At 36.4% G+C, this 22,682-nt stretch overlaps 1 protein-coding gene and 1 long non-coding RNA gene across 5 annotated transcripts in view; one reads left to right on the top strand and one right to left on the bottom strand.

Moving 5' to 3' along the window:
* LOC123795181 (uncharacterized) overlaps positions 1-22,682 on the bottom strand; it is a 166,537-nt gene that overhangs the window by 115,050 nt on the left and 28,805 nt on the right. For 2 of the 3 annotated variants that reach the window (XR_015726358.1, XR_006780361.2), the window contains exon 3: positions 17,372-17,447. The exons of the other annotated variant lie outside the window; for it this stretch is intronic. This is a non-coding gene — a long non-coding RNA (uncharacterized LOC123795181). The remainder of the gene's footprint in view (positions 1-17,371; positions 17,448-22,682) is intronic. 3 annotated transcript variants of the gene reach the window in all.
* Positions 17,598-22,682, top strand: part of DPYD (dihydropyrimidine dehydrogenase) — a 793,664-nt gene continuing 788,579 nt past the window's right edge. The window contains exon 1 of one of the 2 annotated variants that reach the window (XM_045801716.2): positions 17,598-17,762. In XM_045801716.2, the coding sequence (XP_045657672.2) occupies positions 17,724-17,762 (39 nt within the window). In that variant the 5' untranslated portion in view covers positions 17,598-17,723. The remainder of the gene's footprint in view (positions 17,763-22,682) is intronic. The other variant, XM_045801717.2, reaches the window with a different exon arrangement.

The raw sequence follows: 22,682 nt of genomic DNA, 5'->3' as shown, positions 1-22,682 counted from the left end.
CAGACATAAAGAGGAATTAGTATTCATACGTGCTACAACATGGATGCATTTTGAAAACATTATAAGTTTAAAAAGTCAGACACAAAAGGTAACACATATGATTCCATTCATATGAAAAGTCCAGATAGGCAAAGACATAGAGACAGAAAGTAGATTAGTGGTTACCAGGGGCTGAGAGCAAGAGAGAATAGGGAATAAGTGTCAATGGGTACAGGGTTTCATTTCGGGATGCTGAAATTATTCTGGAATTAGTTAGTGGTGGTGGTTGCCCAACATTGTGATTGTACTTAAAAATACTTATATATATTTTTAAAGGGTATGTTTTATGGCATGTGAATTATATCTAAATGAGATTTTTTAAGATAAAGCCAAACATCAATTTTGCACATGAATGTTCACACAAACTTCATAATCACCGAAGCTGGAAGCAACCAAGACTCTTTCAGTAGGTGAAATGTTAAACAAGCTGTGGTATATGTATGTTAACAGGATACTATTCAGTGATAAAAATAAGTGAGCTATAAGCCAAGCAAAAATACGTATGAATCTTACATGCATATTACTAAGTGAAGGATGCCAGTCTGAAAGGGCTACATACTGTATGATTCGATTTATGTGACATTCTGGAAAAGGCAAAACTATAAAGTTGGTAAAAAGGCCGCAGTTACCAAGGGTCCCAGAAGAGGAAAAGTTTCAATACACAAAATACAGGAGATATTTTAGGGCAATTAAACTATTCTGTGTACTAATAGTGGGTACAAGACATAATGTATTTGTCAAAACCTATGGAACTCTACAGCACAAATAGTAAACCTTAATATATGCAAGTTAAAAAGACATCATTTAGGAAATCAAGAGATACCAGAGGGAATGCAAACTATGACTCTAACTGTAATACAAATACATGAAATAACCACCCTGAAGGGAGTAGGGGAGCAGGTGCTGATGAAAGCAAAATTGGAAATTTTTGTCCCAATCTCTCACTCTATCTCTCTCTCTCTCTTAGTCTCTCAATCACCATGTAAAGATATAGGAAGACTGGAAAATAGCTCTTTAGAAACACAGTGACAGGGCTTCCAGGCACCAGATGAAAGGAAGGAGGAAATGATATCCACAGCTAATAAGTAACCTTCCCCCAATGACAGATAAAATGTTTCTTCAAAGCAACAACCAACTGACCAATGAACAAATAACAACAATCCCCTGTCCCACCACCACCATTTCTAAAAATACATAATTACATTTTATTTGGAACATCAGAATGTCTAAGTAAAATTCTAAGGTTGAGAATATGATTGGATCACATATTATTACAGGAGAATTTTGGCTCCATGATCCCAAATAAACACCGGACAGTCAAGTATTACAAGATAACACAGTTGCATGGTGCTGAATATGACTACCTTACACAGAAGTAACCACCCATGAGGACTTAGTCAGCAGGCTATAGAATAATATTTTGATAAACTGGTATGTATTTTTCTTCTCCTTTCCTCATTGTTTTGCCTTTCCTCTATTCATTTGGTGTCATTATAGCCTTGGATAAGAGTTAGTAAACAGAACATAAGTAAAAAGAGTTAAATTTTAGCTTTTTCATTTCAAAAGCTGATGTCCAGGAGCAAGGTTAGGCTACATCATAAGATTTGGGAGAAAATGTGATCTGTCAATTTCTATATTCCTCATCCTTCCTATCAGGGATGAAGAATTAGTCACTTTCAGGTTTTCTGAGAAAAGAACCTGGTCCCTACCTATTTTACAACTCCTCACCCTCATCCCAGACCTGACAAATTCCTAGTGTGGCCAGAGTTGCAGAATAATGTGTTCCCTGTGCCCCATGGAAGAGAAAGCAGGATGCTCTGGAGGCTTGTCTTCAGGAAAGAGAAGCATCTGTATCACACGTGTGGACCAATGAACAGAATAGATGATGGCCATAGCAGCATTCATCACACAGAAAAATGAAAATGACTGAAGGTGTCTACTTTCCTTACTGAGACTTTGGCACTCTATCAACTGCCTAGAATTTAGAAGCAACTCTGGGAGAAAGGGAGAAGCAGCTTTACATTGGCTGAGATTTTGATTTTTCCATTTAGCCTGTTAAGGATTCAAAATAAAAATTAAGTTCTAATTACAGAATTAAGTGATATTTCTGGTGAACGTAACTAAGTCTGAAGTCAAAGGTTAGCAGATACTACATTTTTATCAACACTTGAGAAAAGGAAAGGACTCCTTCTTAATAATCATAACTTTGAGAAATCACTGTTAAATATAAAGTTAGAGGAGTTACATTAAAGGAAGACATTGAGAACGATTAGTTGTATATAATCTTCCATGTGTTTCCTTACAGTTCTCAGACCATTTGCAACTAGGCAGGGTGATGTAACCTGTTCTGACCATTGGGCTATGAGTGAAAATGACAGGTGTCATTTCTGGTTTAAGCAGTTAATTGCTCAGATGAAAACTCCCTGTACCTTTAAAATGCACTGCAGTGACTGAGGAGGTCACATGCTCCAGAAGGTGCTGACAAAAGAAAGTGGAACCTCTAGAAATCTGTGTCCTAGTTACTGTATGGAGCAGAGACTCCTTGTCAACCCAAATAGGGTATGTAATATGAGCAAAGGTTTATGTCTCTGAAATTTCTGAGTAATTTGTTATTGTAGCAGAGCCTAGCCTATACTTACCAATATACTATTGAATAATCCACATTTAGAATAACATGAATCTATTAAGTATCATATTTTGTGTTAAGTAAAACAAAATCAGATTACTAAGCTTATTAAAATAATACCAATTGTGTAAGTTGACATAAATTAAAGCACTAATAGCAGAATTATGAGTATTTTATATTTCCTTCCTTACCTTTTGTTGTTCTACATTTTTCTTAACCATAGATTCAGGAAAAAAAATGTCAATTAAAAAATTATCACATATCCCTCAAAACCTAAGAAAATTGAGATATGTATTATATATAGTCTTAGATACTGTAATAGGAGGTAGGGTATATTTTTTTTTCTTTCAAATTGAAACTAGGATTTGTCAGGGCACAAATCTCTGAATTTCCATAACTTGATAATGTTTTTAAAGTGTCTATTTGAAGCTATAAGCAGTTGTTGAGCATTTATTCAGTGCTCGGTAATGTGTTATATGCTTTTAAAGACAAAAAAGAAATAATAAGTTAGTGGATTATTACACTCAAAATCATACCTGGTGACAAAGACTTAGATAAGTGGCACAGAAACACAACTCTCCTTCTTCATTCCACTATATGTGTTAAACAAAGTACAGAGTTGAAAATAGAAGCATAGTAACTTCTTACAGCAAACTTGATATATTATGGTAGAATTTCATGCTGGATCTTTAGGTGTATAAACAGGATGACCAAATCACAGTACATTAGGATTTAGATTGTATGTAACACTAATTTTTAAAAAAAGGCAATGGAGTTGGAAATATCTGGGTTCAACCTGAAAGCTTGATATTTCTGGTAGTGTGAATTTAGTCAAAGTACCTAAACTCCTGGGGGTCCAATTTTCTCTACTGTAAGACAAATAGCATTATATCTCCCAAGGTTAAGTATTGAATGAGATCATATATATATATGTATATATATATATGCTTAATGCAGTGCCTGGTATAAAGTAATCTATCAATAAATGGTAGCTCTTTTTATTACTCAGTCCCATCGTGTAGTTTGACTCACAGCAAAACAAACAAACAAACAAACAAACAAACAAACAAACAAACAAACAATGTGTTCAAGATTTGGGGCATTGAATAAAGTCATAAGGCTAAATTAACTCTTAATATACTTGAAAAACGGTATAAAATGTACTAAGTACCCCAGCAAATATATGGGAAAAGGGACTATGAAAGGTAATCACTGTCTAGTTTTCCAACCAGGGAGTCTCAGAATGTACCTATACTTCTATTTTATTTTATTTTATTTTTTTAAATTTTATTTTGTTATGTTAGTCACCGTACAGTACACCATTAGTTTTTGATGTAGTGTTCCATGATTCACTGTTTGCGTATAACCTTTTGATCTCACCTTCTGCTTCACATTTTCCATTCACTTCCTCTTTGATTTACCTTATGATGTTACGTGAATGGAGATTTCTCTGGTTTTAAGGTTTGTTGTACCCTTCATGGTTTAGGGTAGATAGTACAGCAAATTAGGGTAAGTAGTGGCAAAATAAAGCATAGCAGAACTACAGGTTGTCAGGGGAAGCGTTTTTAGGGTAAGAAGCCAGGTGAGATTTTGGAGTAAGAAGCAGAACATGTCTCCACGGGTTGTGGTTAATTAACTGTAGTGGAAGCTCGGGGAGGAGAAAATGAAGAGAGAATGAGAATAGAGGAGTTTAACAAGAGTTAGGGGAACAGCAACATTTATTCTCCTATCTACGATAGCGTTACTCATGCTGGTAATCCATCTACTATCAGGTAACTAACTGGATACCAAGTGAGGTCAGGGATTAGAAAAATGTATTAATCACAGGGATAACAGAAGTATCACAGAGAGGGAGAAGGAAAGAGTTGAATGATTTGTAAGACTAGATCTGGCATAGAGAAAAATGGGCAATAATCCAGATGGGAGCAAGAGCATGAGAAAAGGAAGACTAAGATAAAAGTAGACTGACATGCATTTGGGGTAACGAGGATACTGCCCTAACTCTGTTCCTATCAGTCCTTCTAGTCTCCATCAGGGTTGTCAATACTGTGGCATTTGAGAATGACAGGAATAGCTGTTTTATGACAAATGGACCTGACCACAAAGAAATGCGTTTGAGCGCGGACATAGCTCACATATGCTACAAACAACTGTCTTCAGCCAGTAAGCCAGTGTGCCAGACTCACACTAATGACCTTGAGGTGAAAGGTTCTATTATCACATTTCTGATCACCGAGGCTTTTCATGTTTCCTAAACTCTTTTCCTTAATATTCTACAGTGTGTTTATTTTCATGGCTATAAACTTGTACTCAGATTTGCAGTGATATTTACTACTAAATTGCAGAGTATTTTAACTGATGTTAGTTCAAATCAATTCTGGAGTAACTTTTCAGCCAAGGGAATTGCAAGCTAGCTGGTTGACATTGGAGGTCAAATACTCTAGGGTATGGGTCTCAAATCACTTAATTCTTCACAGCAAATTAGAAATGGGACTCCAGCTGGTGCTAAAGAATAAGACAGACTTGCTGTATAAGGACAAGCTGCTGCTTGGATTTCGAGTCTTTATATTCCTAAAATAAAAAATTTGAAACTCAATTTCCCTCCCCCAATCTCATTCTTTCAGAGTAAAAGCTTTCTTAACAACAGCAAAAATCTGGCCACCTGATTTCAATACATAAATCTTGCCAAGGTATAAAAATAAAATACGATTTAAGCAGCAACCTGTAATCTCCTGTTGACGACCAGCTGTGCCTCCTATTAGTATTAATGGAAGTTACACAGGCATAATAAGAAGGAGGGGAAAATGCCACCTTATGCTTTTTGCACACCTTAACATTTTTACAGCAAGTCTGATTACAAGGGTTTACTTGAGCAGCAATTAAACACTGATTGATTACTAAGTACAATTTGTATTCCAGGCAACATGCAAATGGCAATGAAATTCTCAGATAGGGAATGGAATAAATTCTTCTCACATCAGAGAAAGAATCACATTTTTTAAGCAGCCAGTGTTTTCTTATATGAAGGAAAGAGGTTCACTATAAGTTTTTTCATAATATATTTTTATCCAAAGACAATAAGCCTTGATTCATTTTAGAAAGAATAAATGATATGATGTCTGCAAATTGTACTTCCCACTTCACCTTCAGACTACAATTCTCTTTCCATGATGACAAACTATATGGATGGAAAGCATACTATCAGTCACAAATACACTGACTTTGGCTATAGTCACAACGATAAACAATATGTTTTTTCATCAGATTTTGGCATGGCAGAAATAATGTCTACTTTTAAATCGAAAGTGAAGTGAAAGGTTGATTTATTAAATGTCTATCAGGTGCCAGACACTATTCTAGGTACAGGCAATACGGTAGAGAATAAAAAAGTAAATAGTCCTTGATCGCAGTACTTATGATATGGAAGGAGAAGCTGACAATAAACAAATACACAAATACGATATAATGTCAGTGTGTATGCAGCAAAGGACAATATTCAGGAGAAAGCGAATGATGATGATATGTATGTGTGCTTATGCATGCTCAGGAGAAAATGACAGAATGAGAGAATTCAGAGTTTTGCATTTGTTGTTTCCTATGTGTAGAAATTCCTGATCCAACATTGTTGAGTGGTCACCTGGTCTGCATCATGTTGGTGTTAATCCAAGGACAAAGAATAGAAAGAGCTGAGAATTTGGTATATTGGACGACTGGTTAAGACCCGAGTGTTGGGGGGGTGGCTGGGTGGCTCAGTCGTTAAGCGTCTGCCTTCAGCTCAGGGCGTGATAATGGAGTTCTGGGATCGAGCCCCACGTCAGGCTCTTCCGCTGGGAGCCTGCTTCTTTCTCTACCACTCCTCCTGCTTGTGTTCCCTCTCTTGCTGGCTGTCTCTCTCTCTGTCAAATGAATAAATAAAATCTTAAAAAAAAAAAAAAAAAAAAGACCAGAGTGTTGAAGTGGAATGAACTGGAGAAGAAAGGGAGGAGAAGAAATTGCAGATATAGGGATGTTCAGATAGTTCAGGCTTGTAGGCCATTCTAAGGAATGTGGATTTTACTTAAGTTTTGATGCGTTGGTAGGTTTTGAACAAGGGAGTATTAGGATTTAAGGATAGTTTAACCATCCATCTACTTGCTGTAGGTATGGTAAGGGATACATCATAACTGTGATCTACCTTGGAATCTGCATTCTTCCTGAAAAACTGGCTGATGTATCACTGTTTTCACTTTTTAACAATGGAACGTAAAAGAGAAACTACAGTTAATAATCTTATAATCAGATGTGTTCAAAAATAAAAGCCAGAGATTGTTACCGTTTAATATATTGTTGTAAATAGCAGAGAAACTAGAAGAAAAGTAAAGAAAGAATGATAGTAAAGAAAGAGTGATATCTATAAAATACAAACATTAGAGAAGACTATTGAGATCATATTGTTCAGCAGCTTGTCTTTCTCAGGCAGAGATACAGGGTTGTTTATGTTCCTTTTGCAGATTTCCAGGTATAAATACTTAATATCTCCCTAGTAGTCCATGCTAATATTTTATTACTTTGACATAGAGGTTGTTTTTCTTATATCCAATTAAACTATCTTATAATTTATTAAGCCCGTCTCCTGATCTGATGCCAAAATAGAAAACAACTGCTCACTATTCCTATTAAAAACACTTATTTAAATACAAAAAAATGATTCAAACTGAACTAACTTTATCTTCTCTATGTTAAATGATATAAAATTCATCTTTCTCTATTTTTATCACTTTAGCCACATTTTTCCTATTCTGAAAACAATCTATTTTAAAGTATAAATTACTTCTTGTATCAATGCATCATGAGTTGTTTTAGAAATTCATGTTATATGTTTAACAATTTAGCTTAGTTCAAATGATGGGGGAAGATGGAATAGTGTTTAATACATTATATTTGCATGAAAGTCTAATAGAGCTCATCTTCTAGGCATGGATTTACTATATGTATCAACCATAAATATATATATTTATTTAAGATGTAGTTGATATAGTCATATATGTTACTTATATGTACTCATATATATGAAATGTTTCATACTGTAGCACAGAAAGGCCATGATATAGATAATATCATTTCCCATACATCAGGATTATTATAGGTCATAGGCATAATAGAATAAAATAGAACAGAATAGAATAGATGATAGATAGACAGATAGAAAGAAAGACAGATAGGCAGACAGAGAGACTCTGCAGGGGAACATAGGCTACTATTACTCTATTTCAAGGAGCAATAATAAGATGGAAGGTATACTGAGTGTAAGACTCCTGGGCAGGATCAGCTACCAAGAAATCTTGTGAAAATATACAGTTAATCTTACTACGCCTATAGGAACTTTAAAAGTTAGTATAGGGGCACGTGGGCGGCTCAGTCGGTTAAGCATCTGTCTGCCTTCGGCTCAGGTCATGATCCCAGGGTCCTGGGATCCAGCCCTGCATCGGGCTCCCTGCTCAGCAAGGCACCTGCTTCTCCCCCTCTGACTGCTGCTCCCCCCTGCTTGTACTCTGTCTGCCAAATAAGTAAATAAAATCTTCAAAAAAAAAGTATCGTTCTCTATGAAGAAAACTAAAACTGCACTTTATCAATGCATTTAAAACAAACAAAATCCACTAATTTCGAATACTATTTTAATAACTCTTACAACAGATTAGTTATCAGAAATTCAAACAAAATACATAAGCATTAGTTTCTCTATGTTTAAATTCAGATTATTATGATGATTAAATCAGAAATACATGTAATGTCCTAGGCATACAGTAGATGATTAATAAAGAGAGGTATTTTTATTAGCTCTAAGTAAGATTAATGATTAAGCATGCATGGTTCAACAGAGGATGCAACACAGCAATCAATGGTAGTTAAGGCTAGTACAGATGGGAAGGTGGCTCTGTCCATATACTCTAGTCATTCATTATCCAGCAACAACAAGTGCGGGCCAGGAAAATCTTTCCCTAAAACAATAGTGGATGCCAAGATCCTAACCGCTCAATACAATCTCTCAGAAAGAAACATTTGGTGGCCTTTAAATAGAAAGTATGATGCCAAAAGAATGCTTTCGGTTCCATATTTTTTAATCTACAAATTACAAATAGTTGTGTTGAAAAATGTTTATTGACTGAAAGATGTATTATTTCTTTAGGGGACCAAAGTCAATCCTGAAATATGTTAATGTTGTTATATCCCAATGGTGATGCTGAGGGTGACAGAAAATATCATAAAGCCCTTAAGAAACAAACTTTGGTGTGTGTGACACAGATGGTTGGAATAAATTATGGGGCTCAATAAAAAGCAGTTCAATTTAGTTTTAAAATCCATTTGGACATTTATCAAAGATCACATTGTGAAATTTATTTGTGCTACTTGCAAGAGTCATGCTAATCAGCATCCCCCACTCTTCCACCCTATCCCACCTTCCAAAAAAAGGAAAAGAAGAAAAATACTAATGGAAGTTCTTGCAACTGAAGCCTAAAACAAGATCCTTGAAATTTATGAGTTCAGTGATGACAATAAATTGAGTAATAAATTGAAAAAGTATACTGGGTGGTAATATATCTATATATACACACAGACACACACATCACAGGCAATGGCACAAATATGTAATATATTAGTTCTTCTAAAAGAATGTTAAATGGTTATTCTGCCTAAGATACAAACTACCAAAAATTCATCCCCTTGCATTCTGCAAATAGGATGCAAATATTTTTCTAAAAAAGACGTGATAGGGTACCTGGGTGGCTCAGTTGCTTAAAGCGTCTGCCTTCAGCTCAGGTCATGATCCTGGGGTCCTGGGATCCAGCCCCGCATTGGGTTCCCTGCTCAGTAGGGAATCTGCTTCTCTCTCTCCCTTTGCCCCTCCCTCTCCTTCTGCCCCTCCCCCAGCTCATGCTTGCTCACTCTCTCTCTCTCACAATAAATAAATAAAATCTTTAAAATAAAAAGACATGATAACATTTTCAATCGATGGAGAAGATAATGTTCAGAATACTTGAAAAAAATAAAATTAATGAAACTCTTTGTATGTGTTTAAGATATGAAATAAGGAAATGTAAAATATTTTCAAATTTATTGAAAATATTCTAAGTACTTTACATGGATGATTATACTTTTCATATATTGCCAAGTGAGCTGCCAAGACAAGAATGAGAACAGAAAATATGCTTCAGAGTAAGCCTCTAGTTTAGAGTTTCTCTGATTGGCATACATGATAAATTTCAATTTTTAAACATCAAAAGATGCACTGGAGCAAGTGCTACTGGGAAAGTACACAAACAGGCTGATTTTTAGCTCACTTGTTCGTTCGATCAACATATATTAGAGCACACTTACTTATTTAGGGTTCAAAGATTAATAAGACATAGTCCTTGCCCTTGAATAATTCTTTCTGGTGGGGAGACAGACACATAAATGTGTAATATTCAACATTAAATGCTAATATAGAAGCATGAAAAAATGGTAAGGGACTATAACATACTAGCTGTTTCATGCATTCATCCAAAATATTTGTTGAGCATATACGATGTGCTAGACACTGGTCCAGACTGGGGATGCGGCAGTGTATAAAACAACCTAATAAAATTTACATTAAAAAAAATACATTTTGGTAAGAAAATGTAGAAAATGAACAAACACATAATTACAAGAAATACAATGTTGGTTTATATTAAGTGCCATAAAGAAAAATAAAGCAGGAAGGTAGGGATAGTGAATGTGAGAAATGCAAGCGGCAGTTTTAAACTTGGTGGTCACAGAAGAACTTACCAAAAAGGTGAACTTTATCTAACTGCTTGAACCTGATGAGGAGCTAGCCATCAAAATATCTGTAGAATATCATTGCAGGCAGAGGGAACAAGAAGTGGAAAAGCCTGTATGAACGGAGTTGAAGCAAACAGAAATAGCAAGAATTAGGAGGAGAGAAATCAAGCAGCTATATTATTGATGCCCGTAGTCCACTATGTGGAATTTTTTCTACTGAGTGCAATGTGAAGCCATGATGGGTTTGGAGCAAAAGACTGACAGGCTTATTGTTTTATAGATGAAATAGATCAATACATTCAAACGACTATTTTGTGATAGGACATTCTTCTAACACTCAGATTATTTTGTCTAGTGAGATAAAGCTTAAGTAGTTCTCACTGTTTGCCAGCTTCTATACCTTAAAAAATTTTACCTAGGACTATGATGATAGTAATAATTCTATTTGCCAGTTTCTATAATGCTTAAAAACTTTTCAATCAGGAAGGTGATGATAGTAATAATTATTTGCATTTAATGGACCGTAGAACATTATAGATAATTTTGGTATTTTTTCATATAAAATACTTCATATATAAACTACGGAGGGCCTAACATGGGCCAAGCACCAGAGTACAAACAATAAGGACCTTATATGCATATATACACATTTAAATTTATAAAAGGTAAATGTGTTTCTGTATTTGCTCATAATGCAATGGAGTTCTAAAAGTAACTTTTACTTTTCCCTGTAATTAACTAAAACATTTTTGTGACTTGTCCATGTATATTTAGACCCTATAATCTCATAGGCTCTTGGATATACTGTCAGTATCTTCCCCCAATGTTAATATGCCACCACCTTCCTTCTAAACACTGAGCAAAATTGAATTTTAATCGATTCAATACAGTTATTAATCAGTCACCTTTTGTAGGAGATTTATGTTGTTACTTTTTTATTTTTGCATAAAGAACTTCGGAATGAGCCATATTTTTGGTAAATTTTGCATATACCATAATCATTCTCTCTTAAGATAACAATTCAGAAATAAAGTTGGGTCAAAGAAAATGCACACGTTTAAAGTTTGTCTATATATTGCTAAATTGCTCTACCTATATACTGTAACAAGTTTTTGCTCATTATAGAATCTTACATATCCATTAATTTTCTTACACCTTGGTCACTCCTTAAAATGTTTTTGCCAGTCTCATAAGTAAAAAAAATCATATCTCATTTAATTGGCATTTTTATGACTACTAGTTTGGGTGATACAATTTCATTTTTTGTTTGTTTGTTTGCTTTTAATCAACCACTTGCATTCTGAAAGGGAATCCATTCTAGGCATGGAGGATAAAAGGGTGAGGCACACACAAAACCACCAAAAGCCTTACAGTCTAGGGAAGGTAGTGATCACAAAAACAAACTACCGAACAAGAACAGCATGTCATTCATTATTCAGATGATTAAAAATGGATCACTATAGTTTTATGTTGGAAAACAGAAATAGAGACACTGATCGAGACAGAAATCCTTCTGGGGTGCAGGTTTTTTTCCCCAGACTGATTAAAAACACAGGGCTCTGCTCCGTAAGTGTAACAAAATACTAAATAACAATGGCATTAATATATGGTAGAAAATTCACTTTTTTGGTTTCCAATGACAATGATTATTATCACCCTCGCTGGCATGTGGAAGAAGTAATTGAGCCCATTCCCAAAAATCACTTCCCTTGGTTGATTTTAAAACATTCACCCAAGTGAAGATATGAATATGTATTACACATACATTACAATCAAAGTGATACTTCAAAAATACATATTTGATCACGTCATCCCTCTACTTAAAAAAAATATTCCATGGTTTCCCACTTCTTACAGGATAAAATTCAAAATCCTGAAATAAGGCTAAAATACTGCATGGCAACTTTCTGGGTCACTCTCCCCCTAGCTGCCTCAGCTGTAGCTATCAGAGCCTCTTTTCCCTTCTGTCAGGACACCTCTGGCCTTGGAGCCTTTGCACAGGTTACTTTCTTGCCTGGAATGCTTTTAATCTCTTCCTTTTTGTCTTCCTAACTTTATCTCTCAGATTTTAGCAGCAAGGGCAATTCCTTAAGAAGTCCCTCACTGATTTCCCAGGTCCCTCTGCTATAACAGTCCACTATTTTAGCTTGATATTGTTATTCACGGTAAATATTATGTTATTGTGTGATTACTTGACAAATCTTCACCTCCCTAAATCATCTGCAAGTTGCATGAGCATAGAGTTCACTTTTATTTTGCTCACCATGGTATCTGTAGTGCTTTTTTGTTGTTATAACTAGTGCATTTGGGCACACAGTTGTTTGTGATATGAATAAATGGATGAACAAATACAGAAATATTTCAGCGCATTGAAACAAATAAGACTTCTATTATGGGAATCACTTTTTTTTAAGTTCAGACGTGGATAATTAAGTACATTTTACCCGCGATATATTCTATCAGTTAAGTAACATGCAGCGGTGAAAACGCAGCTTGAATGCCCTAAGTAGTGGACGCTGAGATAGAAATGTGCATGTAGGAAGTTTACTGGGAAGGCTGTCTTGATGAGGACTTCTGCGGGTGGGAGATGAAGCAGGATGGACAGAAAGAGAAGCTGAACTTTATTGTAACCTCAACAAAAGTTTCAGATGATCCCTCAAGGGACCTCTAAAGTTGAGATGGCCCCTCAAAGATGTCCTGAATAGAGGCAAGTGGCAGGCCTTTTTAGCCCCACATCAGTCGTCACTGGATGCCCGCTACCCTGGGCGGAGACATGATCCTTAGGCGAATGTCTCTTTAGCCAGGGGCATTTTCCAGAGAGGGACGTAGCAGAGCGTTGTCAACCACCAGCACTCCCAGCAATTGTGGGAATTAGTATCTCAGTCCTGAGTGAATTGTGAGAAAGGATGGGGCTCTGTGAGGCACATCAAGGGCATCTACTACAGATGACCAGAAGCAACGATTGCGAATAATTTACACCTATCTCAATCCCAAATACAAATGCACTTGAAATTGCAAAAGAATAAAATTCCAGCAAGAAAACAAATTGACAGCTTTAAATGACAGTTACTAGAATTATGGTAACTTTTGATGCTGAGAGAAAAAACAAGCCCAAAGAAAAGGCTTTGAGGTAATGAGGTAACATTCATTCTAGGGGATATTTTTCCCCCCACTTTTAGGCAGATAACTCTATCAACCTCCTATTCACATTGCATTTTACCCAAAATCAGTCACAGTGAATCATGGACCAATGATGTTTTTCTAGATTATGAGAGGGCATATCTTTAAATTTTAAATTTTTAACTAACATTACATGGCATTTTACAAAATACTATCATATACATTTTGACATTTAACTCTCATGATAACCCCATTCGGTTAAACCACTTACTCAAAATTACTACAAAACAGTGTGTGTTTTGAGCTAGTGGCTTAAGGTTCATGATAACAAGGGCAATGTCTGTATTATATGCTGAGGTATCACTAATGCCTATCACAGTGCCTGAAACAGCAATAAATAATTGTTGAATAAGCTTCTGAGAGGGATTTGTAGTTTCTGTGTTACCTGTGCTTTTTTATGGCATTATGATATATATGCATATATGTAGCATCCATGTGTATGTGTGTATGCTTATAAAGGATACATGGTATATGTAGTTGAATAAATTATACCAAGTTTATTCCATATAATAGGAACTAGTATGTACATTATGGTCTCTTTGAGTAGGAATACTAGAGATTTTTGGACCCAGCTGATTTTTAATCATTATCCTCCTAGTCAGTTTGGACAGGAGTTAATCTGGCCTTAAAAAATCAGATGGGTAAAATAAAGTCTCACTTTTTGGGGGAAAAACACCTTCCAAGGAGTGTCTGGAAAAAAAAAACAACACACACAACTGCTTAATGCTAGACTACAGGGGAAAAAATAAAGCATATGGAAATCTGCATTTTTATTGTGTTTCTAAATTTGTGATACTGTATAACTTTTCAGAAATGAAAGATGACTCATAAGCTTTCCTTCTGATTATGGTAATAATAATCATAATAATAATATTCACTCATGTAATGTAAACTATTAGGCTGAAATGCATTTTGGTGAATTTGTACACTATAAGATGAGCTGTATCTCCAAAGTCTACAAAAAAATTAATGTGGAACACCTGATATTTGACTGTGCTTCCAGATGGAGGGACAGCTTGACAAATGCCATCATAATTTACAACTTTTAAAAAGTGTGGTGTGAATGCATTTGCAGTAAGCTTGAAACAGCTTGGATTATTTACAGGTACAACTGTGTTTAATATGGAATTTCAATGGATTTAAAATATTAGATTTAATCACTGATCACAGAACATAGGTGTGGCATGTGAGCAACGTGATTGGATGCTTTAATTACATATCTTAGAACAGGGTACATCTGTTTGGTGAGGTCGGAGGGGATTGTAAAATAGCATTTGAATTTTATATTTGACTCTTGAGTGTCACTGAAGAAGCTCTTACCCTTAGAAAGGCAGCATATTTTGAACTTATGCTATGGTGGTTTAGGAGAATCACAAAAAGTGAATATGGAAATACAGTGTCTAACTCTTAAGGATACCTTGGACACTTGTACCCATAAAAAACTAAAATATGGATTGCTATCCAATAAGATTTGTAGTAGAGTGCAGTCTAAAAGAGCATATAAGGCTCTATATCTGGTGGTTAGGAATTTGAGTATTGAAGCTCTCTAGTTAAATTGGAGAAGGAGCCATATATGTTATATTAAATACATCATGCATATATTTATGTTATATAGGTATATATGCATATCCCTTTTCTCTTCTCCATATATGTGTGTATATTATACACGTATATATATATGACAAACATTATCATATACCATTATAGTAGTATTTTATACTATTTTATATATATATATATATAAAATACTATAAAATATGTATATATATATACATATATATATATATACCTCCAGCAGGATATAGATGACTTTGGAGGTGGGTAAGGTACGGTTGTAGGAAGATGCAGGAACATTTGACTTACGAATATTACTTCATGAAAAGGAAAGTAGTTTGACACATTTTAACTAAAAATTCATTGATAGATATTGTGACTTACTTCTCAGGAAAAAGTGGGACATTAAGAAAAATACATGGGAAGGTGAAACTAAAGCTTCTGAAATGAACTGCTTAATGCATAAACCAACATCAGGATCTACTGTGTTCATTCAATCACCAAGTGTTCTTGGTCTCTTATGCTTCACTTCTGTGCTGGGAGCTGACTATCCAGTAGACAACCAAACCAGACCTGAGCCCTCCCTTCCTGGAACTTACATTCTAAATGGAAGAGAGTTATTAAACAAGTCACACTTAAAAAAATTTGCAAATAAAATTCGATAGGGCTATGACAAAAAAAAAAATTGGTGTTAAAAAAGAGAACAACAGAGACAGGGTGATCTAATCTTGTCGATTAGGATGGGTCAGGGAAGCCTTCTCTGAGACCTAAAGGATGAGTAGAATGGGAAGAGTCCTCCAAGTGGAGGATATATGCAATGGGAGGAGAAATGCCTGGAAGAAAGGAAGGTTACTTTGTGGTGGAACATAAGGATGAACGTCATGGCAAGTATGGCCATAGGTGAGGCTGGAGAAGTGTAGGGGAGTTTATTATGAGGTCACTAAGGAGTTTGTATTTTATTCTGACAGCAATGCAAACCACTGAAAGATTTATATAGTCTGTGTGTGTGTGTGTGTGTGTGTGTGTGTGTGTGTGTGGTGAGTCAATACTTTTTAAAACTCTGGAGAGGGGTAAGAGTAGAAGATGGAATACTAGTAGCTTGGACCTTGGTGGATGTATTGAAGATGGAGAAATGAACAAATATTCCAAGATCTCTTTAGGAGGCTGAATCCTGAGAGCTACAGAATGGATAAAATGTATCCATTCTTTAGTAAATTCCAGGTTCTGGAAGGTAATCTAATGGTTTGTTTAAAGTCTTCCCAAACCATTCAAGGTGCTGAGCACCCACACCCCAGTCATTCTGTCCCATTTCTCTTTTATCTTCCAAGCAGGCATGACTGTTTCTTACTATTTTGCTTACCTGCTTACTCGGAGTATAATCTCCATGAGAGTGATGTATTTCCTGAAGACAGATTATATCCAGAGTACCTAACACAGTGTTGGGTACATTGAAAATGTTCAATAAATATTTGTTGAATGAAATGATGAATGAACTAATTAAAGAATAAAGATATGGAGGAAATATCTGAATCCAAGGTGCTCGAAATTTAGCCAAGAGGATTAAGAAGTGTGATAAAAGCCTCACTAGAAGTAAGCAGGTAGTGTTATGGGAGAAGAGGGGACGATGTATCTATCTAACCAGGAGAACGGAGGGAAGTCTGGAGACATATATTCAAAGATGAATGTTTTTTGGATTGAGACCGTCCCTAAACGAGAATCACTCCCCTCTCCACAAGCTCTATAAGAAAACACGAAGCACTCTTCAAAAGAGCTTCACATCTTAGAATAATATATATTTTAAAATAGCCCTTAGAATGGATTGTCCTGCAAAAATATAACCTTGATTTTGTACCACCTACATCGCTTACTACTTACCACTTCTGGCTGTAGAAATTTTGCTCGCCTCCCTTCCTCAGTCCCACTATAACCCTGCCCCCTCTCTTATCCCCGGGTTTTGACTACTCTTATTAGACCCGCGCGCCCTTGCCTTCTCCCGCCTATTTGTTGGATGAATGAAGGAACGTTTACTACCTCATCCCTGAGGAGTTCCAGGAGATGCAGCTGCCCATAAGCCAATGTTTCTGCACCTCGCGGGGTTCGTGCGGTAGGAAAGAGAGCAATTTGTTACTTAGAGCGCCAACTGCTTTTACCTTTAATTCTGCGGGTCTCTCCCATCTGGCCCCCGCTTACCAAGTTCAGGCTTTAACAGTTTATAGAGCAAAGGTCAGTCCCGGGAGCAAGCGCTCTCTCCTTCCCGTCCATCCGCCTGTAGAAGGAAAACAATCCACCAGCTTGGGGGATGGGCCGGGCTCCTTTCCCTGTCGCTCTGCGGGGCAGGGCAGTGCGCGGGGAGCCGCGGGGCCGAGCCCGCAGCCCCGCCCCGGGGGTGGGGCCACCCAGCGCCCGCCCCGCCCCCTCGCCGCCGACCCTTCGCTCCCTATTTACTCTGTCGCTACGGCTGGCCGTCACTTAGCTCTCTGACTGGAGCCCGAGAACGCTAGGAGGGTCTATCACTAGAAGACTTTGGGCTGTGAGCACTGCCATGGCCCCTGTGCTTAGCAAGGACGCGGCGGACATCGAGGTACCTACTGCGCGCCGGGTCTCCTGGGGCGGGAGGGGGGCCCTGCTGGTGTGTGCGGGGGAGGCCGCCGGGGTCGTTCTGGAAAGAGTGGGAGAAGCGGGAAACTTTGCCTCCACGGGAGGTCTGCGGGGGAGGTGGCGGAGCAGGGAGCCAGAGCCCGGCGTGGGCAGCGGGGGAGAGAAGTGGAGGGGTCCCGCGACTGGAGGGGGTACCGTTTGGGTTGGGACCTGGCTGTTTACTTTGGAGGGGATTAAGGAAGCCTGTCTTGTCCTGCCCTGAATGGCGTGACTAAGAGACAAGAGTTCCAGTGAGGTGGAGTCTGAAGGATTGGCACTCCCATTTCCCACCCAGTCTACCCCGACACCTACCTTTTCTACCCCCTGTATGCGTTTCGGGGCACCTACCTGCTGCCCCCACCTCCAGTAGATGAATCCTGAATAATTGCAAAGGTGGAGCGTAGAAATAAAGGAGATCTGTGTGTCAGCTATTATAGCAGTCCCCGTTAGCCACGGTGTTGCTTATGAAATTATTTAACATAGGGAGGAATGGAACAAAGTATTGAGAACATGAAAAATGCAGTGCTGCCAGAAAAACATAAACGAGCTGTATTTTTCTCTCCTCTCAACAGTTTTTGATTCCCTCTTGCCCTGTTTCTGTAAAAATGTCATCGTTCTTCCTGTGAATAAGGTGCTACCTGAAATGACACGACCGACCATTTCCTTTAAATTCTCCCTAAGATCTTTATGTATGAAATGAGAAGGATTTAATTATAAACAGTGATTTTAGACATACCCAATTCAGCATTTGTGAGCTAAGATAAATTGCTTCTTAGTTTTTTGTTGTGTTTTAAGGCTTTTGAGTCTTCCCCTCTCTGATAAAATGTATGTGTATACATGTGCATTTTCTCTTTTTTAATAAATGACACCATTTTTCTTTCCTCAGTCCTTTTCAGTGACTTAAGTAAAAGTTTAAAACCACCTGTTTGCAGAATAGCTGCTTTTGCCACATTTTTCCTGCCATTGATTGAAGTAACTTTGTGTTCTCTTTGGGAGATGGTAGTGGTGTTTTCTCCCCACTCCATACATTGGTTTGGGAAAAATCCATTTTAGTAACAAGAGTCAAATTATATTGTAGTGACCTGTCTGGTTAATTTACTTGTGGTTTCTCTTGTGGATAGTTAACTATTTCGAAAATACTGATCGATAAGATATATTTAACCCAATATTTATTCATGTGTGCACAGGGTAAAAGATACTTGATTTATGTCATTGTTCCTTTTGGTACTTTTTTTACTTGACTTAACCAAATCCTCTCTCTCTCTCTTTTTAACTAAGCTAAATAGCAAACTTGATAGCATTCAGGCAGTACCGATTTTAGAGAATAGAGTGTCAGAGGGCGGGTAGTTTGTGGCTTTTGGCTTTTAGAATTGTGTGTTATTTGCTTAACTGATTTCTTTCTCTGTTTTTCTCCTGCAATTGTCTTTGAAATCAGTTCTTAACCATGTTAACACTAAGGAAAAGATGCCAGTGAAACCTTAAACGAGTGGCTTAATTTTGTATGTTTGAACCAAGACCATTTGAGAAATCCACACCCTTACACTGACCTCAATCTAATCTTAATCTATAGGGTTAATCTGTATGATATTATTTATAATCTAGAATGATGGTATTTAAAGTTTTTCAGCTTTTATGTAGTTCATATATGCAACACATTTTATTCAGTAATATCTTTCATTATACATTGTACCTTCCTTTTCTCTCAAAGTAATACCCATGATTCATGAGCTACAGTACCAGGACAGAGCGTGAAATTAATCATTAAAATATAATGCAGTGAGGAAAAATACATTAAGCCTAAAGGAACACATTCAAGCATAGATGTCTCAGTTGATCCTATTGATTCACCAAAGTTCATTTTTGTTTGAAGAATCAGAATGAATTATGAAAGCTCAGTTTTCTATTAAATTTGAATGCATACATTAGATTTGCTTTCCTTGAATGAATTCATTAAGACCATTGTCTAGAGGTTGATGTGACTGTGACCATTGCTTTAGTTTCAAGTACATGGAGTAATCTTTAAAAAAAAAAAATCAGTATGAAACAAAGTACATATTCACTTGATAAATGTGAAAAGAACAGAAGGTGAGGTTGACAAGCTTCTATAATAGTGATTTAATTTTCCCCATAAGCTACCTACAAAACCTCAGGTTTCAGTGAAGCAGCCAAGAAATATCTTTGTTTCTGAGGGGAAAAGTTACTGAGGTATACAAAGTTGCTTTGTGTGTTCACTCCATAATTTCTAGCCTCAATTAAATATCACATCAGGGTTTGAAGGATTGGGAGCATGAAGAACAATCAGCATGTCACCAGACCCCTAAACTGGAATATTCCAGGCTGGAAGATAGGCGTAACAATGATGCATTAGTAAGTAATGTATTAGACAATAGAACCTCTCTCACATTCTCAAAAATTGTGATTGTAGTAATTGTAGAAGCTGCATGAGAAGTGAAGGTTTTGGGGGTGTTTGGGTGGCTCAGTCAGTTAAGCATCTGCCTTCGGGTCAGGTCATGATCCCGGGGTCCTGGGATCTGGCCCTGCATCCAGGCTCCTTTGGGGCTACCTGCTTAGCGGGGAATCTGCTTCTCCCACTCCGTCTGACCTTCCCCCTTGTCCTGTTCTCTGAATGCATGTGCATGTTGTCTCTCTCTCAAATGAATAAAAAAAAAAAAAATCTTTTAAAAAAAAGTGGAGGTTTTGTTTTTGTGTTTGTTTTGTTTTTTTGTCTGTTCATTTTTTTCTCTGACACATTAATGCGGTTCAGACAGTGGGATCTGGACCTAACTCTCTGGGGTTGAGGTCTAATTTAAAACTCTTTTTAGCTGTGTGATTCTAGGCAAGTTACCTAGCTTCTCTGAGTCATATTTGCATTATCTGTTAAATAAAGAAAACCATAATAGAAAATATAATAAACAAATGTCACAAGTTGACATCTTGTTAGGAAAAAGGACAAATGTTAAAAAAATAAGAATACGAACAAATAGGAAAATCACTGCTGATGAAATAATTAGCATTCTAAAGTTCATTAATAGTAGCTATATACTTTTAAAAGTCATTTTACTTTATGAAATTAGTTTTTGGATAAAGTTGAATTTTGTCTAGGATGACTTTTGAATACAAATTCTCCTGGGAAGTTTTCAGAGAAGGTTAATACACAATATTGATCACTTTCCCTGACTTCAGCAGTACCTTCACAGTACTTCATTTAGAGATAAATGAATAACCAGTATAGTTGATAACCAGTATAACGTCAATATCTGCACATTTAAAAGCAAGTAAGAATGATTTTGGAAGAGTGCACTGTGTTCAACGTCTTGTTCCCCTCCACTGACATAGATAATTGAGAGTGTACTATAAAAGTATAGTTAGAGGAAAATGTATAAAGCTGCAGGGAGCTTTTAACTTTTTGAATAATAGTAATTTTGGTAAATATTTACAGCCAAACTAATGCAACCTAATGCTTTCACAATCACAAGTCAAGGACCATTCCTTGAATTATCAGTTAATGGGTATTAAAAGGTATAAACTCATTTCACATTTACTGTGAATCAAAAAGGGATTTCAGCCCATTGTCTACAGAATCACAGTGCATTTCAAGTCAAATAGAAATAGTTTCTGAATTACTTATACTCTGGCTTCCATTTGGAAAATAATTGAGAATTTTCTGTTTATTAATTAAGAAAATAAGGTAATAAAATGATGGGTCTGGAAAATGGGAAAATAAAGGAAACAACTTTTAGAAGTTCATTTTAAGGAGGATTTTGAAAAAAGGGAAGGCATGGGTGATGAATTAATTGGTAGAGATGGAAGAAGGTATTTCAGAGTACCCTTTATCATAATTGTTTTTGTCCCAGGGAAGTGGAGAGAGTCATGGATCCAAAGGAGAGAATAAAAGTTCAACTTTGCAGAAGTTATGGTTATTTATTTAAATGTTTTATGTTTTTTTTTTTTTTATTCAGTGTATAAGTGGCAGTTCTTTCTTTTATTGATTGGGCACCACTGATCTATAGAAATGCTATCTTGACTTGCTAAGGCTTTGAATTAAAAAAAAAATCAACTTTAAACTTGTTTTATGGTTTGATTTGTTAAAAATATGCTTGTCTTCTGTTCTGTGGACCATACTTAAAGTATTACTCCTTTTTAAGGAATTTAACTGGGCAGTAAAAATGTGTCTGGTTGTGTGAGTAGGGAAGTTACTTCATTCCAAATGATAGCTCCTTGTAGTTTTAAGGTACATTTACCTATGTAAGCTAGGTCATATGTGTATTTCAGTACATTAAAAAAAAAAATCTACCTCCTGCACACAGATTCAGTGACCAATTCTAGTAGTTTAATTAAAAACTGTGAGATTAATGACTGATGAATCTACCACTAGGGAAATTTTTACATTGGATCTGCTTAATCTTAATCATAGCAGATATTTTGTCTGATTGCTTAATTGTAAAAAAGTGCTGCAATTCAGTAGCCTTCTTTCTAATGTTCTTGGAGAAAAATTCAGTTTTAGAAAGCTGAACATTTGCAGTAAGGAATTGATAAGAATGTGAAAAACTTCTAGGGCCAAAATACTGAGATAATTGGATAATCTTTAAGCAATCTCTTTCCTTAACTATTTGAATACAACATTTTAACAAACAGGGAACAACTCAAGAGCTGAAAAATAGACTTTCCAGTAAGGTAAACCTGTCTGGTCACTGTGGGAGAATTTTTAATAAGCATAAACTTAAGTTATAAAATTAAAAACACTAAAATTAAAGACAATGAGACTGAAAAAAATCAAGTTATAAAATAAAATAATATGACAAAATATGATATTTGATATAGTCCAGACTTAAATGTGACGAAAGAGAATATTGAAAAATAGGAT

The sequence above is a fragment of the Ursus americanus genome, chromosome 12 (assembly GCF_024610735.1).
Source record: "Ursus americanus isolate L20-20 chromosome 12, mUrsAme1.1.p, whole genome shotgun sequence".
Lineage (NCBI taxonomy): Eukaryota > Metazoa > Chordata > Mammalia > Carnivora > Ursidae > Ursus > Ursus americanus.
This window is presented reverse-complemented; position numbering and strand designations above follow the sequence as displayed.